This window comes from Aythya marila (genome assembly GCF_965140915.1).
Source record: "Aythya marila genome assembly, chromosome: 1".
NCBI classification, from domain to species: Eukaryota; Metazoa; Chordata; class Aves; order Anseriformes; family Anatidae; genus Aythya; species Aythya marila.
In genome coordinates this window covers 52,229,006-52,246,567 of record NC_139042.1, presented here as the reverse complement: position 1 = coordinate 52,246,567, position 17,562 = coordinate 52,229,006, and the positions used below count along the sequence as shown (strand labels likewise).

Below are 17,562 nucleotides of genomic sequence, written 5' to 3'. Positions count from 1 at the left end.
AATATAAAACACTATGGACTCATATTTTTGTTTACTAGTGTCTTAGAAAAGGTTTGAATGAAACAGCATTAAATGCAAATTTCAGCAAGCCTAATACATAGTTTATAATCCCAGAGATGCATGTAAAATAATGAGAATACAAAGTTTAATTAGCTATCTTTTTGACATTTTTAAAAGATTACATTAAATATATTAATATGAAGAAAAATAAAATGCAGAGTGTAAAAAAATGTGCAATTCATTCAATATTTTTACAATGTTATACTTGTTTAATATCCCTAGTCATTTCTAAGACTATTTTACAGTTTGTCCATACCATTGAGTGTCATTAGCTAATAGATATATCCAGTAGTCCAAAGTACATCTGCTTTTAAGTATTTGATCTCTAACTTCTTTTTTTGAGTTTACATGTATATGTTCAAAAAAGCCACTCTCAGGAAATAAATGCCTCTTAACATTCCATCTAAAGAAACATCAGCAGGCCTTGAAAATATGTATAGTAGGTAGCAGTGCAACAGCATCTTAGGCTGAATGCAGACTTACCTGCTAATGCATGCCCAGAATGCTCGGAGTCTCGTTTCTCCAATTATTTAAATTGGAATTAGGCAAGCAAGTATGACTTCTCTGCGACTGAATTTCTAAATTGTCTTTTCACTATCAAGTCAAGAGGACCTATCCTCGGAAACCCAGAGCACACTCAAATTCAGTAAATATAGGTAAACTCAGGGATTAACAACAGCCTTTACTACTTATCTATTAGTACTGAATATTGAAAAATATAATTTTGATGATGGCAGGCATCTATTCCCATCATCTCTGCCTATATTTCTACACTTGAAAGAGAAGTAAGAGATGCACAATATAGCACCAGTTCAGAGAACCAGACAACTTACTTGTGCTTTAACCCAGTTGCTCATACTCATAATTCTATGTCGCTGAAATGCATAAACAAAGGTCTTACAAACATTCTTCTTACAAAATTCTTACAAAAGTGGTTCAGGAAAAAAATTAAAAAGTAAGCAAGGCGGAAAGAAGTGTAAGCAGTACTAATGGCACTGATGCTTAGTGGGCTACAGCACATTGATTCCAATAGTTTTCTAAGAAATTCAACTACCACAACTAAATCTTAGCTTTTTGCCATAGTTCCATTACAAATTAGAAACAATTTCTGTGCAAAACTTCCAAGTAATACTTTTCATGCTAAATCAGTAACTCACATAAACATGTCATTGTACTGACTTTTAATGGGCTAAAATACTGTGTTGAGGTCAGTCTACATAATGCAAATATGTAGATATTGCATATGCAAGTATGCAATGATGAAACTGATACTTATCATCATACCATTCTCATAGAAGCCTTGTAATTATAGTCCTATTCCTGTATATCTTGGAAACAAACAGACAACTTTTCCACACCTTTTTCAAGATAATTCAGTGGTATTTCTTAGTGGAAAATATGTCAAATTCACTCTTAAAATGTATGAAGGAAACAGAATCATGGACTTACAGTCTGTAATTTTCATTACTCTTTTTACTTCTCCAATTCCTGATCCTCCACAACCATCTTCATCATCACAATCTCCACTGATTTCTTCATCCACACTTCCACCACTGCCTGTTTGTCGCAGATCCCAGTTATAATATTTAGGAAATGATTTGCTCTGCAATAGCTGAAGACAAGATACAGTGTATAAGTTAGCAATACAGATGGAAAACTTCAGTGAGCAGCCAAAGTTTCAGGTATGTCTCTCTGATATTTATATGCTTTAAAAGGAAAACTTTAGGTTCCACATAAAGGTAATTCTGATTTTTTGTTTCCTCTGGTTTGCAGTTAGGTTTAAAAGAGTGGTATCTGGACATGTATACCTCAGTTTTAATTTAAAAATGTGTAACATTTCTGTATCTATACTGCTAAATAAGAGAGGATAAGGCATTAATCCCTAGCCCCGAGGCCAAATCACATGGATAGAGACATGTCCTTCACACCTTCATACTAGTGTCCTTTAGAGCAGACAGACAGCATCCATGTTACATAGCAACTGGCCCTAGGTCTTTTCCAGACCCGTGAGGTGTCCACATTCTATGATTCTATCACTAGGAATGTGTGGGTTTTGTTCAGTCCTGTAGGGATTGGTAGGTCTTCCAGATCATTTAGGATTTTCATTAATAACCTGGAAGGCAGTATAAAACACAAACCATGCTGGTAAATCTTCCACTGCTATAAAAACTCGAGACTTACTAAGTAAAAAAGAGAAGTGGCAAACTGTCTAATAAGGTACCTCATCTGGTAAGCCAGGCAATAGAATGAATTTTTAAATACATACTATAATAAAACAGACAAAAGTAAATTTGCAAGTCTAAATATTGTATTACATTCATATTAAAAGATAAAATATTCTGTTCTATGAAATAGTAGGCTATGAATTATCAAGACTAGTGTTATAGCCAAAGGTTTTAATGGGATAGCTTTGAAGACAGAAATAGGAATACTAAATTAGATTAGGTATGTTATATTACTCCCAAATCCAGGTCTTGCTTCCTCTGTTCAGAAAGGATGGCACAGAATTGAGTTATACTGGGGTGTTTAAAAAAGGGAATAAACAAAATAAAACAAACAAACAAAAATATGGTATTTTTAACCAATGTGAAAATAACAAATGAACCAAAAACTTTGATTTATTCTTTCAATTAAATCAAATGAATCCACTTTATCAATATTGTACATTAAAAATAAACCAAACAAGGGTTGTTCTATATCAAAATAATTTATTAACAGTTGTGGTCAAGTTCTTAAATATATATTTATTATATATATTATAATATATATATAATATATATATTATATATATACATATGCATGTATTCTGGTTCAGACAGAGGTTTTAGTCTTAAAGCAGGAATTAATCCAGAAGTTCAACACCAGGATATGCAAGAGGTCAGAATAAGTAACCAAAAATGGCCCCTTCTCTCAAAAATGTATGAATCCATGTAACTAAATTTGGTTTAAATGGAAGACTGAATTCTTTTTTATTTCCAGTGCTTGTAGAAAGTTACAAGTGAGTTCATCTCTCATGAGTGATGAACACTGGAAGGTGAGGGAGCTTATATTTACACTGTTGAAACTGATATGATACTGGTTCCCTTTCAACAAAAATCTAGTATCCCATTTACTTATCATACACATCATACACCTTCAGCGGAAACACTGTTTTTTTATTAATTTAATTTTATTATTTTTTTAACAATAACATCTTGATGATATTCTATTGCAGTCAATGTGAACTAAGCTCAGTCATAATATTGCTTCTCTTTCATTTATGTGCATACCTTAAACACCTGTGGAGGGAATCCCAAAGGAGACCAGCAGTAAATCCAATTTACCTAATCAAATCAAGCCTAGAATAATTATTTCTAGAAGCATGACTGTTTTGAACTCCTTCAGATGAGAAGGATAAACTATGCTAAAGTTTATTCCTCTGCTTAGTATTACATATGTAAATATTTAAAAGGACAACATTTCTCTTTAAAAAAAATACTCATGCCTCAGTCTTCTCTATTTTAAAAATCCCTCTTCATATCTGGAAGCACATTGTACAGCTAAAACCCCTCAATTCAGGTTCTCACATGATTTCTGTCATGAACAACTGATTTTCTTTCCAGTTATTACTAGATTTGAGTGAAGAGAGAGGCAAAAGCTTTGCTCTTGTCCCTTGATACACTTCCTACTAGCCTAGCTATGCACACTATCAATTTGGTTATTTCACAAAGTATTAATTTTTTTGGTCTCTGGGAAAAACAAACAAACAAATAAATAAACAACAACAACAACAAAAATGTGTCTTACTAACTTCTCACTGCAATTTAAGTCATCCTCCGAAAATTAAGTAAATGAGTCAGGCATATCTAAGATAACCAATGTAAGCAAAATTAAAGCCTAGCTTGTACTCCTTTCTGTCTAGGTAGTAGAAATAGCAGAACAAAGTCATATTACATATGATTAATGTGTAGAGACTAATGTTCTTTGCCCGTTTCACCCATCCATGAAGATAGCATAGCTACAAACAGAAATAAATGAGAAAAATAACAAGAGAAACTTAAATTTAAGAGGTAAAACAGGCCAACAACAATGGGGGGGGGGGGGGGGGAGGATGGGGAGAATCATCAGCAAAATGTCATTTAAAACATTTCTAAAGTTATTTTATGAGCATTTTTAGCATCTCTTCTATAGAGCCATTGATCTGCTTGGATTTTTTATTTCACTGTTCTTTACTGCTCACCTGTTTCATTGTATTTGTTTTAAGGTTATTGGTATAACCCCGTCCACTAGACAGAGCAAATATTTTGCAGCTAATTTGCTAATAATTTTACCTTGATCTCATTCTCATGTGAATTTTACACATTTCTCCCTCAGTAAGAGTGGATACGAATAGCCAGGACATCTACTTATTCCCTATTTCTACCCTATTGTGAGTGAGGAAATTGGTGATTTATCTAAAGAACCAATTTCAGTGAATGTAATTCAGTGGCTGATCAGGGGAGCTGGCTCACAGCAAGCAATACTGCTTCACACGGTGTTTTCTCTTACACACCAGAAGCATGATAAAATTACTTCTTCACAATATTTCCAAACCCCATCTGAGTGGATTCTGGTACAAGTGAGAAGAAGATGGGATCTTGGAATGAGATAGACTAATTCTTAGAACACAGCTACTTTGCTCTATTGGCAAGAAAAACAAATTCAGATATTGAAGATTTGACTGTATGATTCCTAAAATTTCACACTGTTGAGAAGGTATGCAGGGCAATTAAGACATCACATAAGGAATGCAGTTTTATTTGCATTCCACATTATACCAAAAGGTAGCTATTGCTAATTCAGTTAGAAATCAGCTATGGTCATTTGCCCTGGGAAGTCAAAGATATACAAAACTGCTGGTAACAGCAGATGTTCTTTTGCTCCTGGCTTAACAAAGTGCATGAAAGTCCTGTGAACTGACTAAGCATTCAATGAGTATTTCCTTGTTGTGACACACAGTACAAATCTTTGCCTTAAAGAAAACAAATAAACAAACAAACAAACAAACATGCTACATCTTCTTAATCATCTGTTTTATCTGTACCATTTGGTTGTATAAAAAATCAACAAATAAATTCAGTTCAGTAGACTTATTCAGCTACTCCATACAAAGAACTGACTGAACTTTGTTCATCTTGATTTACTGGCTAACTAATTACATCCTTTTTAATTATTGCGTAAAGCTTCGGAAATAAATTAATTTCTACCAATTTTGACATTATAATTTAACCTCACATCCACTATTTTACAATTTGAATAAGCTCTATTGACAGATCAAAAGTATATTACATTCAGGTGAGGCACTGTGCATGTTTGTTACACAACAGTGGGTAAAGTTATCTTGGATTATAGCCTGGTGGAATGTTAAGGGAGTTAGAGAATTAATTCCTCATTTTTGCCACTTCCCAAAGTGGAATTTCTTTCCCCAGATCTATGACATTTTCAGATAGCACTTATCCAGATCTTTGTAAAGAAAAATGAAATCAAGAAGCAAAGGAAATAATGTTTGCTTACATGAAATGGAAGATGACCTCCTAAGGAAAAAAAAAAAAAAAAAAAAAAAGAAAAAGAGAGACCACTCATCTGAAAGCATCTACTTCGATGTTAGAATTTGGACTAATCCACTGGAACAATGATTATTAAAATATAGTATGAAAGATGCAGATGTGAGGAATGATAGCTCCTCCTAAGACACACTGTAGGAAAGTATTCCATAGTCCGGTTTAAAATATGTAGGGGAATAGCACAGGGCAGTCATGCCCAATTTGTATCACTCTGATTATTAAATAGTTTCTGAATAGAAAAGTAAGAAATAATATTACAGCAGGAAATAAGAAAGTCAGAAAACAGCAAAGAAAGTTGTTTCTGTTCAAGTATAATGCCAATCTAATATTGTGCCAATTTGCAGGCTCTGTGCAGCTGAATTGTTCTGACAGGAATTCTGACTGCCACAGTTCAGTTACATGAATAAGCCATGAAGCTAATGAATGATTATAAAGTCTATTCTCTGACAACTAATAATGGCACCATGAAATAATTCACCCACAGTTTATCAGTACAATCAGTGAGAGATGATAGGGACCATTATCACTGGTGCCTAGCATATAATGCAGACTAATCAACAAATTATTGACAAACAGGACACAGAACACTCTTAATTCCTCAAGGAGAAAAAAACATCTTTCTTTTAGTCCTAAAGAGGACTACTACTTTACTCTTAAGTAATGCAAACTGGAAGTAAATTACAATGGCTACTGGCATATAAGAGGTAGACTTTATATTCGTGCACATCAATGATACCCACAGCAGCACAGTGGAAGTGAGCAGCTCGGGGAAAAAAATAGCTGGGCCACAAGCTGTGTTTGTAGTAGTCCTTAACATTTCAGAAATCTCTGCATAAATGTCAGAGTATGCCTCTAAGACACTTAAGTCTACCAACAAATAATTGCTGTAGAAGGCTAGCTCCACAAAAGAGTTGTGGTTTGTACTTAGCTGAGAATACAGAATATTCTTCTAAATCTGCATGTGAAGCATTGATTCTTATAGAGTCTAGGTCTGAAAGAATGATTACAGAATAATGGCTTATGCAGTCTTCCATTAGTTCCAATCGAACTGAGGCATACACAAACAATAGGTGCTACCACAAGTGATATATGCAGACAGAGAAAAGAGAGACTCTTATGCACAGTTATCACTGAATTACTGAATTACAGCAAACTATGACACACTTCATCACATCTCATTATGTCAGAATCTTATAGGCCCAAAAAAAAAAAAAAAAAAAAAAAAAAAAAAAGATAAGTGTTTCAGCAAGACAAAAAAATATTTAAACTGTATTTTTATAAAATTGGTAGACTCCCAGAAGTATTTGAAACCAAGTTAAATAAAAGAAGGCAGTAAAAGGAATCCATTACTTTTGCATTAGCCATTGTTCTGTAGATAATGTATGTTATAAATGATCACTCATAGTTAACAAAATATAAACATTAAAAATACATTTCCATCAACAACAGCTGCACATGTATTTTTTTTCTCATATCAAGGCATTCTAAATTGATATAGAAAATGATGTGGGAGTAGACACCTAAAAAAGTAATAAAAAACTCAACTACTATGAAAGAAAAACCTTGAAAGTTCATTTATCTCCCAATGAACTATATCTGTGTTGATTATAGAGTAGTTTTGGTGGGGAGGGATTATCTGTGCAAAAGTAATTTCCCCCCCTACTATGAAATAAACTGAGCAGAAACTTAAAGTTATTAATAATTGAGAATCTCCTTAGGTAAGCGAGATCAAGTAGCAATTACAAAAGCATATCACCAGTCCTTAACTATGACTGTGTCTGGACCAATCCTTTATGAAGAGTTTGCTGCATTTCTTTTCCACAAAACATACCATAGAAAAAGCATACATCAAGAGGCCTTCTACATTATTTACCAAGTTTTTCTTAAGGTCCAATATATCTTCTTTTAATTTTCAGTGTATATTCTTAAATCAGAAAGCTAGTAAAAACTCGCATACATCATTTACACCCCACTTAAGCCTTACAGAGAAAGTTTTCCAGTTTCCTTCCAAACAAGGCCTTCCTGACACACAATTTACCCCCTGCTCCTGTTCCTGAGCTGCCATTTATTTTTGTGACTTCTATATAACTATACTCCTCTGGCTATGCTCATTGCGCAGCAAGGCTGCTTTGCATGAATTGAGATTCATCACATATGAAGGGTTATATTTTTTAATCCTCTTTACCACCAAACTATTCTTGAAATAGACCTTTCTACTGCCTACTCTTGTCAAAATTCATTATGCCTGTTTTTCAAAAACTTCAAGAGAATTAAGGTATTCTAGAAGCATGGAAGTGGTGGAGGAGGGGATACTATATTAGTTGAGAACAGTTTTCTTGGTATATAAAGAAGTGAACCATTTGCAATCAGAGCCTTCTGAATGGTTTGATAGAACTATTCTTTAAGTCCCATTGGGTCTTTGTACGTGTGATAAGGTTGTAACTTTTTTTCAGAAAAACTAGCTTCAAGTTCAAGTAGCTGCCTATGTCATTTGTCTGCAACATTACTTATTCAGATGCAATCAAACATCATGCAGAATATTATCACATAGAAAAAGCCTTTTTTGAAATTCCTGAGAAAGCCTGGCTCATCCATTTTGCAGCTGTAATATGTGCGCAATACTCTAATTATAGTAATCCTAATCTATGCAGACTATGTCATTAAACGTGACATATACTTTAATTGTTGACAGATGGCTTTGAACCCTGCATAAATATTTATAAAGTCACATGTATTCCTACAGCTAGCACACATAAAAATTCCAGGTACATTAGTCTGTGTTTTCAGAATCGTTTTACATGCACATGCAAGCTCAGGATTTCCATTATCATAACTATTTTATTGTTTAGGTTATCTGAAGTCTTCAAAGGGACCACTTTCCTCCTAGAGTGAAATGAGTGGTGTATAGGTTATGGAGAGTTTATATTATTTTGGAAATCAGATAATTTTTCAACAGCACATTGTATTATGTTAGGCCATGTGCTCTCAGTTATTAAATATTTCCATCACACCATTTATTTGTAATTAACCCTGTTCTTCCTGCTCCTGCTAATAGGAGAAATTAACAGAAATCTTTCAGTCTTGAAGAACAGTTCAGAATCCGGATCAATCCAGCAACACTGCTCATTGATGTGAATTTAATTCACTATTTCTTCTTTTTTAGAATGCAGAAATCCTAGTTTCATGACATATAGAATAAGAAACTTGTTTATATGTGCATTATAAAAGCAAAACTATACACAACAGAGTAGAAAAGAGGTAGCATTTACAAACAGGAACATGATGCAGCTGGTTAGTGAGCCTACCAGAAGAGGTGCCCCACTAGACCTTCTGTTCACAAACAGAGAAGAACTGATGGGAGATGTGGTGGTTGGAAACTGCCTTGGGCAGAGTGACCATGAAATGGTATTCTCCATTCTTGGAGGAGCCAGGAAGGGGACCAGTAAAACCGCTGTATTGGACTTCCGGAGGGCCGACTTTGAACTGGTCAGGACACTGGTTGGCAGAGTCCCTTGGGAGGCAGTTATGAAGGGCAGAGGAGTCCAGGAAGGCTGGGCACTCTTCAAGAAGGAAATCTTAATGGCGCAGGAGCGGTCTGTCCCCACGTGCCCAAAGACGAGCCAGCAGGGAAGAAGACTGGCCTGGCTGAACAGAGAATTTTGGCTTGAGCTTAGGAGAAAAAAGAAGGTTTATAATCTTTGGAAAAGAGGGCGGGCCACTCAAGAGGAATATAAGGATGTTGCTAGGGAGTGCAGGGAAAAAATTAGGAAGGCCAAAGCTCATCTGGAGCTCAATCTGGCTACTGCCGTTAAAGACAACAAAAAATGTTTTTACAAATACATCAACGCAAAATGGAGGTTGAAGGAGAATCTCTAGCCTTTACTGGATGCAGGGGAGAACTTAGTTACAAAAGATGAGGAAAAGGCGAAGGTGCTTAATGCTTTCTTTGCTTTAGTCTTTAGCAGCAAAGCCAGTTGCTCTCTGGATACTCAGTACCCTGAACTGGTGGAAGGGGATGGGGAGCAGAATGTGGCGTTCACTATCCATGAGGAAATGGTTGGTGACCTGCTACGGCTCTTGGATGTACACAAGTTGATGGGGCCAGAGGGGATCCACCTGAAAATACTGAGAGAACTGGCGGACGAGCTGGCCAAGCCACTTTCCATTTATCAACAGTCCTGGCTATTGGGGGAGGTCCCAGTTGACTGGCGGCTAGCAAACACGACACCCATCTACAAGAAGGGCTGGAGGGTAGACCCAGGGAACTATAGGCCTGTCAGTTTGACCTCAGTGCCAGGGAAACTCATGGAGCCGATTATCTTGAGTGTCATCACGCGGCACTTACAGGGCAAGCAGGTGATCAGGCCCAATCAGCATGGGTTTATGAAAGGCAGGTCCTGTCTGATGAACCTGATCTCCTTCTATGACAAAGTGACACGCTTGGTGGATGAGGGAAAGGCTATGGATGTGGTCTACCTTGACTTCAGCAAGGCTTTTGACACCGTTTCCCACAGCATTCTGCTCAAGAAACTGGCTGCTCGTGGCTTGGACTGGCGTACTATTCGTTGGGTTAAAAACTGGCTGGATAGCCGGGCCCAAAGAGTTGTGGTGAATGGAGTCAAATCCAGTTGGAGGCCGGTCACTAGTGGCATTCCCCAGGGCTCGGTACTGGGACCAGTCCTCTTTAAAATCTTCATCGATGATCTGGATGAGGGCATTGAGTGCACCCTCAGTAAGTTTGCAGATGACACCAAGTTAGGTGTGTGTGTCGATCTGGTCGAGGGCAGGAGGGCTCTGCAGGAGGATCTGGATAGGCTGGACCAATGGGCTGAAGTCAACTGCATGAAATTCAACAAGGCCAAGTGCCGGGTCCTGCACCTGGGGTGCAATAACCCCAAGCAGAGCTACAGAGTGGGAGATGAGTGGTTGGAGAGCTGCCTGGCAGAGAAGGACCTGGGAGTATTGGTTGATAGACAGCTGAATATGAGCCAGCACTGTGTTCAGGTGGCCAAGAAGACCAACAGCATCCTGGCTTGTATAAGAAGCAGTGTGGCCAGCAGGGCTAGGGAAGTGATCGTCCCCCTGTACTTGGCTCCAGTGAGGCCGCACCTCGAGTACTGTGTTCAGTTTTGGGCCCCTCGCTACAAGAAGGACATCGAGGTGCTCGAGTGAGTCCAGAGGAGGATGATCAAGCTGGTGAGGGGTCTGGAGAACAAGTCTTATGAGGAACAGTTGAGGGAGCTGGGTTTGTTCAGCCTGGAGAAAAGGAGGCTCAGAGGTGACCTTATTGCTCTCTACAGGTACCTTAAAGGAGGCTGTAGCAAGGTGGGGGTTGGTCTGTTCTCCCACATGCCTGGTGACAGGACGAGGGGGAACGGGTTAAAGTTGCACCAGGGGTGTTTTAGGTTGGATATTAGGAAAAACTTCTTTACTGAGAGGGTTGTTAGGCATTGGAACAGGCTGCCCAGGGAAGTGGTGGAGTCATCCCTGGAGTCATCCCTGGAGGTCTTTAAAAGACATTTAGATGTTGAACTTAGTGATATGGTTTAGTGGAGGACTTGTTAGTGTTAGGTCAGAGGTTGGACTTGGTGATCTTGAGTTCTCTTCTAACCTAGATAATTCTGTGATTCTGTGATATAGAATATTGATTGAGTAGTTGTATCTGAGCTGTTCAAAGATGTCCTAGGATAGGCTTATACAAATGAAAGGTGAAGACTAAAGGGCTCACACCAGTCTCACAAACTGCTTATGTATTTTTTCATCTGTTAGGGTGGGAGTCACTTAACATAACTTTAGCAATCTAAACTTAGGCATCTATCTTTGCCGAAAGACAGGTAAATCCAGGGATTCTTTCATCTCAATCTAAAGTAAAATGAAAGATGTTTATCAAAGCCAAAAGTCACATTCACAGAATCACAGAATCACAGAATGGCCAAGGTTGGAACAAACCTCTGAAGATCATCTAGTCCCACCCCCTTGCCAAGCAGGGTCAGCTAGAGCACATTGTGCAGGATTTCTTCCAGGTGGGTTTTGAATATCTCCAGAGAAGGAGGCTCCACCACTTGTCTGGGCAACCTCTTCCAGTGCTCTGTCACCCTCACAGTCAAAAAAAAAGGCTTTCTCAAATTTAGCCAGACATTCCTGTGCTTCATTTTGTATCCATTGCCTCTCGTCCTCTCACTGGGCACAACTGAAAAGAGACCAGTTCCATCCTCTTGACACTCTACCCCCTGTTCTAGTCTCAATTTTCAGCTAAGAATATAAAAAACTAGCTTCTTTGTAAAAATGAGGTTTAAATGTTCTTCACTGTAAGATTTGTGTACTAAATTTAAACGTCTGCAGGCTAGCTAAATGGTACTAGACACCTTTTAGAGTCACTAGATCTTTCATAGTCAATGGAAAGAAGTAGGCATCTTCAGAAGGTCGATCTCATCTTACAATAAGCCATGTAAGAACACACAGACATGTTACTGTTTTTGGAAGGGTATTAGATTGCACTACAAAGTGCACTCCATTGCACTCCAAAGAGGGCTAATTATTTCATTGGATTCTTGCACTAAAAACTCATTCTAGCAAAACTGACTCTGTCAGAAAAAGAAAGATGGGGGGAGAGAAAAGTGACTATTTGAAAGAACAAAGTGAAAATGTGTCGTGGTTTAACCCGGCTGGCAGCTAAACACCACGCAGCCGTTCGCTCACCCTCCCCCCTCCCTCTCTGGGATGGGGGAGAGAAATGGAAAGTGAAGCCCGTGAGTTGAGATAAAGACAGTTTAATAAGACAGGAAAATAATAATAACAAAATAATAATAACAATAGTAACAATAATGTTACAATGGTGATAATAGGAAAGTAATAATAATATGTACAAACAAGTGATGCACAATGCAATTGCTCACCACCCGCTGACCGATGCCCAGCCTAACCCCGAGCAGTCCGGCCCCCTCCCCCCAGCTAACCACCCCTATATATTGTTTAGCATGACGTCAGATGGTATGGAATACCCCTTTGGCTAGTTTGGGTCACCTGTCCCCTCCCAGCTCTTACTGCACCCCCAGCCTGCCTGTTGGCAGGACAGAGCAAAAGGCTGAGATGTCCTTGGCTTGGTATAAGCACTGCTCTGCAACAATTAAAACATCGGGGTGTTATCAGCACTCTTCTCATCCTAAGCCAAAACACAGCATTCCACCAGCTACTAGGAAGAAAATTAATTCTGTTCTAACTGAAACCAGGACATCTATCCACCCCTTATTCCATACCATTTATGTCATGCTCAGGTTACACTTTTTTCCATACATTCTAATTAGTCACCTACAGTAGTCATAGTAGTGATAATATACAGTATTATATAGTAATTAACATGATACAATTCAGTTCATGGGCTATTTTCACCCAGTATTAAATCTCTTTGAGGTACACACCGGACCTCTCAGTTCTTTTGCATCACCCACCAAGTATATCCAGGTCCCTGAGCGAAAACAATACCACGAATAGGTTTGCCTTTTCCTGAGGCAGGAGTAGCCCAGACTGTTTTACCCAGCATATTTCTTACATGCACTACAGGAACTTTATCCCCATCTACAGTACGTAACAGGTTTGATTGGGCAGGTCCAGCTCGGTTGGCAGATCCCCTAGTATTGACTAACCAGGTGGCCTTTGCCAAATGCGTATCCCAGTTTTTGAATGTTCCAGCGCCCATTGCTTTCAATGTAGTCTTTAACAGTCCGTTGTATCGTTCAACTTTCCCGGAGGCTGGTGCATGATAGGGGATGTGATACACCCACTCAATACCATGTTCTTTGGCCCAAGTGTCTATAAGGTTGTTTCGGAAATGAGTTCCATTGTCTGACTCTATTCTTTCTGGGGTACCATGTCGCCATAGTACTTGTTTTTCAAGGCCCAGGATAGTGTTCCGGGCAGTGGCATGAGGCACAGGGTATGTTTCCAGCCATCCGGTGGTTGCTTCCACCATTGTAAGTACGTGGCGCTTGCCATTGCGAGTTTGAGGGAGTGTGATGTAATCAATCTGCCAGGCCTCTCCATATTTATATTTCAGCCATCGTCCTCCATACCAAAGAGGCTTTGACCGTTTGGCTTGCTTGATTGCAGCACATGTTTCACAGTCATGAATAACCTGTGCTATAGCGTCCATGGTCAGGTCCACCCCTCGATCACGAGCCCATCTGTATGTTGCATCTCTACCTTGATGGCCTGAGGTGTCATGGGCCCATCGGGCTATAAATAATTCACCTTTATGCTGCCAATCCAGGTCCACCTGAGCTACTTCAATCTTAGCAGCCTGATCCACCTGCTGGTTGTTTTGATGTTCTTCAGTAGCCCGATTCTTGGGCACATGAGCATCTACGTGGCGTACTTTCACAGCCAGGTTCTCTACCCGAGCAGCAATGTCTTGCCACAAAGCAGCAGCCCAGATGGGTTTGCCCCTGCGCTGCCAGTTGTTTTGCTTCCATTGCTGTAACCATCCCCACAGGGCATTTGCTACCATCCATGAATCGGTGTAGAGATAGAGAACTGGCCATTTTTCTCGTTCAGCAATGTCTAAAGCCAGCTGAATGGCCTTCACTTCTGCAAACTGACTCGATTCACCTTCCCCCTCAGCAGCTTCTGCAACTCGTCGTGTAGGGCTCCATACAGCAGCCTTCCATCTCCGATGCTTCCCCACAATACGACAGGACCCATCAGTGAACAGGGCATATTTCTTTTCATTCTCTGGTAACTGGTTGTACAGTGGGGCTTCTTCAGCACGACCCACCTCCTCCTCTGATGATATCCCAAAGTATTTGCCTTCTGGCCAGTCCATAATCACTTCCAATATTCCTGGGCGACTGGGGTTTCCTATTCGAGCCCGCTGAGTAATCAGTGCAACCCACTTGCTCCACGTAGCATCAGTTGCATGATGCGTAGAAGAGACCCTTCCCTTGAACATCCAGCCTAGTACTGGCAATCGGGGTGCTAGGAGGAGCTAAAAGCCAAAACACAGCATTCCACCAGCTACTAGGAAGAAAATTAATTCTGTTCTAACTGAAACCAGGACAAAATGAGAAACTTTACTATGTAACTAGGAAAACCCTAATACTAATTCCTGCCAAGGGGGGGGTTACAATTTCTTCCTTCAGAGTCTCATGAAGAGATCAATAAGAAATGAAGGAAAGAAAGTGAATGTCAACCTTTTGATGTCAGACTTCCTTCTGTCTCAAAGACAGAGAAAAAATGTTTTAAAAGTTCTATCTGAGAGCAAATTATAAAATAATTTATTTTATTCATTTGGCTTGCAATTAATATATAGATGTTATGGTAAGTTTTGTGCATTGTTTTAGCACAGCAACAGTAAGCTTTGAATGCTTTTTCTCATATTCAAAATACTTCACATAAAGCATGCCAACAAATAAACATCAGAAATATGTGAGTCAGCATTCTACAGCTTTTATGAAACATAAAAAATTCTGAATTCCTTTAAGATGAGCTGTTCTTATTGTTTAGTGTTTTTTTTGTTTGTTTGTTTGTTTGTTTGTTTTTCTCCCACATAGAACATCTAATTGGAAGAATACTAGAAACACCTATTCAATGCAGCTATGTGTTGTTTTTTTTTTTCTTTTTGTTGGGAATACGAATATCATTAAAGGCCTGGCTACAAAATTAAGAAAATATTGTTAAAGCCTAAAAGAATATCTTAAGACTTTTTCTAAGACATTTTTGGTGTTTTCAATTTATTATAATCCAATTACATATGTGTATATCCTTGCTGCTCCAGAGATAATATGCAAATAATATGAGATAATATGGCAAACTGAGTTTGGATTTTGTTTCAAATGCTAGTAGAATTTCTTTATAGCACTTAACCTGACAAGGATTTCATTATTGCAATGCATTCATTTCTGCATGGTTCTGTAGTGTAAATTTATGCAGAAATAAGAATCATCACAAGATCAAGTATTAATGCAGAGAAATACAGAACACCTTTGATACAATATAACATATGAAAATACAGCACAACAACATATAACACAATACAACATATGAGAAGTCTGGGGCTTAGTTTCTAGGGTTCAGTGTTCCCATTTCTCTTTATATCTTTAAAATATCAAACATTTAATAAATTATAAGCTGAAAAGGTGTTTGAGTCAGAAGTTTTGCACATAATCATTTCAATAATAGACTACTTGAATACATGTACTATAGATGTTAGTATAATATGGTTGCATTTATAAACTAAAAGTCACTAAAAGATCATCTATCTATCACATTTAGCAAAATGCTATCTTCTTTTTTTTGTAGTGTTATTGTAGTGTTCTTTTACATCCAGAACTGGGCTATACTACTCTATAAATTACAAAGAAAACCAAGTAGTTTTAATGGGAGCTGGTAGAGTGTAGTGCAGTACTAAGCACTACCAGTAGATTAACAGCTTGGTAGAAAAATAACCCTCCTAATGTTCCCCAAATGCAAAGATCATTCATATAGGCACAGCATTATGGAAGAAGATACAGAATTAAGAATCTACATGTTTCACTGTTTCCTAAGTTTCAGCCAACAGAAGAACAGACATTACTCATTATCTTTCATGTAATAGCTTCATTATTAGGGGTTTTTATGCAGAAAATGGGAGATTCAGACTGAAGCACTTCCACTGTCCCCAGTGATTCATACCCACATTTTCTCCTATTGTCTAACTCTCATGTTGTATTCCAGTTTTATTAAGATAAAGGAAGATGTGTTCTCAAGTTATTCTTATGAAAATGCATCAGTGAAGAATAAATTACTAGCATTTTCTGGGCCCAAAGTTCTGAAAAGAATGCATAGATTAGTAGCCTTATAGTTAAGGTCACAATGGTCATCTGAATGTTATACTTACTGAAGAATAAACAAAGTTCTTCCTTCTCAAAGATCCTACAACTTTGACATAGAGGATCTCTCAATGGAGGAAGCTGAACTTGGAACTCTTACTTTTCAAGCTAGTACTTTAATCTTTAAATTGTTATTTGAGGAAAAAGAAGAGAAAGAGCAGCAACTTTTTCCCTCAGATCTTAGAACACTTCAATATTTAGATAATGTGATTAAATGATAATCTTCACTAGTACAAAGGAACATATTGACACAACGATGGGAGAGGAACCTCAATAACCCAATCAGAGCCCTTCCCAGAAGATCCTCAGTCCCATATGCTGGGAGAATACCCACCACACCCACTGGGACACAATTTCCACAGATCACCTCAGAGACTACGATGGTTACTCCATAGGTGTGGAATACATTACGTTATGCACGGGACGGGCATTTGGGATTATACTAGACTGAATATGAGATGCTTCTAAACTTAATATGGAATATTTAGGGGGAGAACCAAAGATGGGGAACAGGAGAGATCAAGGGGATTTAGGAAGGAATAAGCATGGGAAAATAGAAACATAGAATCATGGAATGGTTTGGATTGGAAGGGACCTCAAAGATAACCTAGTTCCAACACCTCTGTCATGGGCAGGGACACTTTCCACTAGACCAGGTTGCCTAAAGCCCCATCCAACCTGGCCTTGAACACTTCCAGGGATGGGGCATCCACAACTTCTCTGGGCAACCTGTTACAGTGCCTCAGAGTAAAGAATTTATTCCTCTAATGCCTAATCTAAACATACACTTTTTTAGTTTAAAACTGTTATACCTGTCCTATCACTACACCCCTTGAAAAAGAGTCCCTCACCAACTTTCATGTAGCCCCCTTTCAGTACTAGAAGGCCACTATAAGGTCTCCCTGGAACCTTCTCTTCTCCAGCCTGAACAACCCCAACTCTCTCAGCCTGTCTTTGTAGGAATGGTGCTCCAGCCCCTTGATCATCCTAATGACCCTCCTGCGGACTAATAGTAACACACCCATGAGATATATTAGAATAAAAGGGTAAAGAATAGA

At 38.4% G+C, this 17,562-nt stretch overlaps 1 protein-coding gene across 1 annotated transcript in view; it reads right to left on the bottom strand.

Annotated features, from left to right (window-relative positions):
• Positions 1 to 17,562, bottom strand: part of GPC5 (glypican 5) — a gene marked incomplete at both ends in the record, with an annotated part of 755,978 nt that overhangs the window by 349,485 nt on the left and 388,931 nt on the right. The window contains one exon of the mRNA XM_082784520.1: positions 1,510 to 1,672. Coding sequence (XP_082640646.1) covers positions 1,510 to 1,672 — 163 coding nt within the window. The remainder of the gene's footprint in view (positions 1 to 1,509; positions 1,673 to 17,562) is intronic.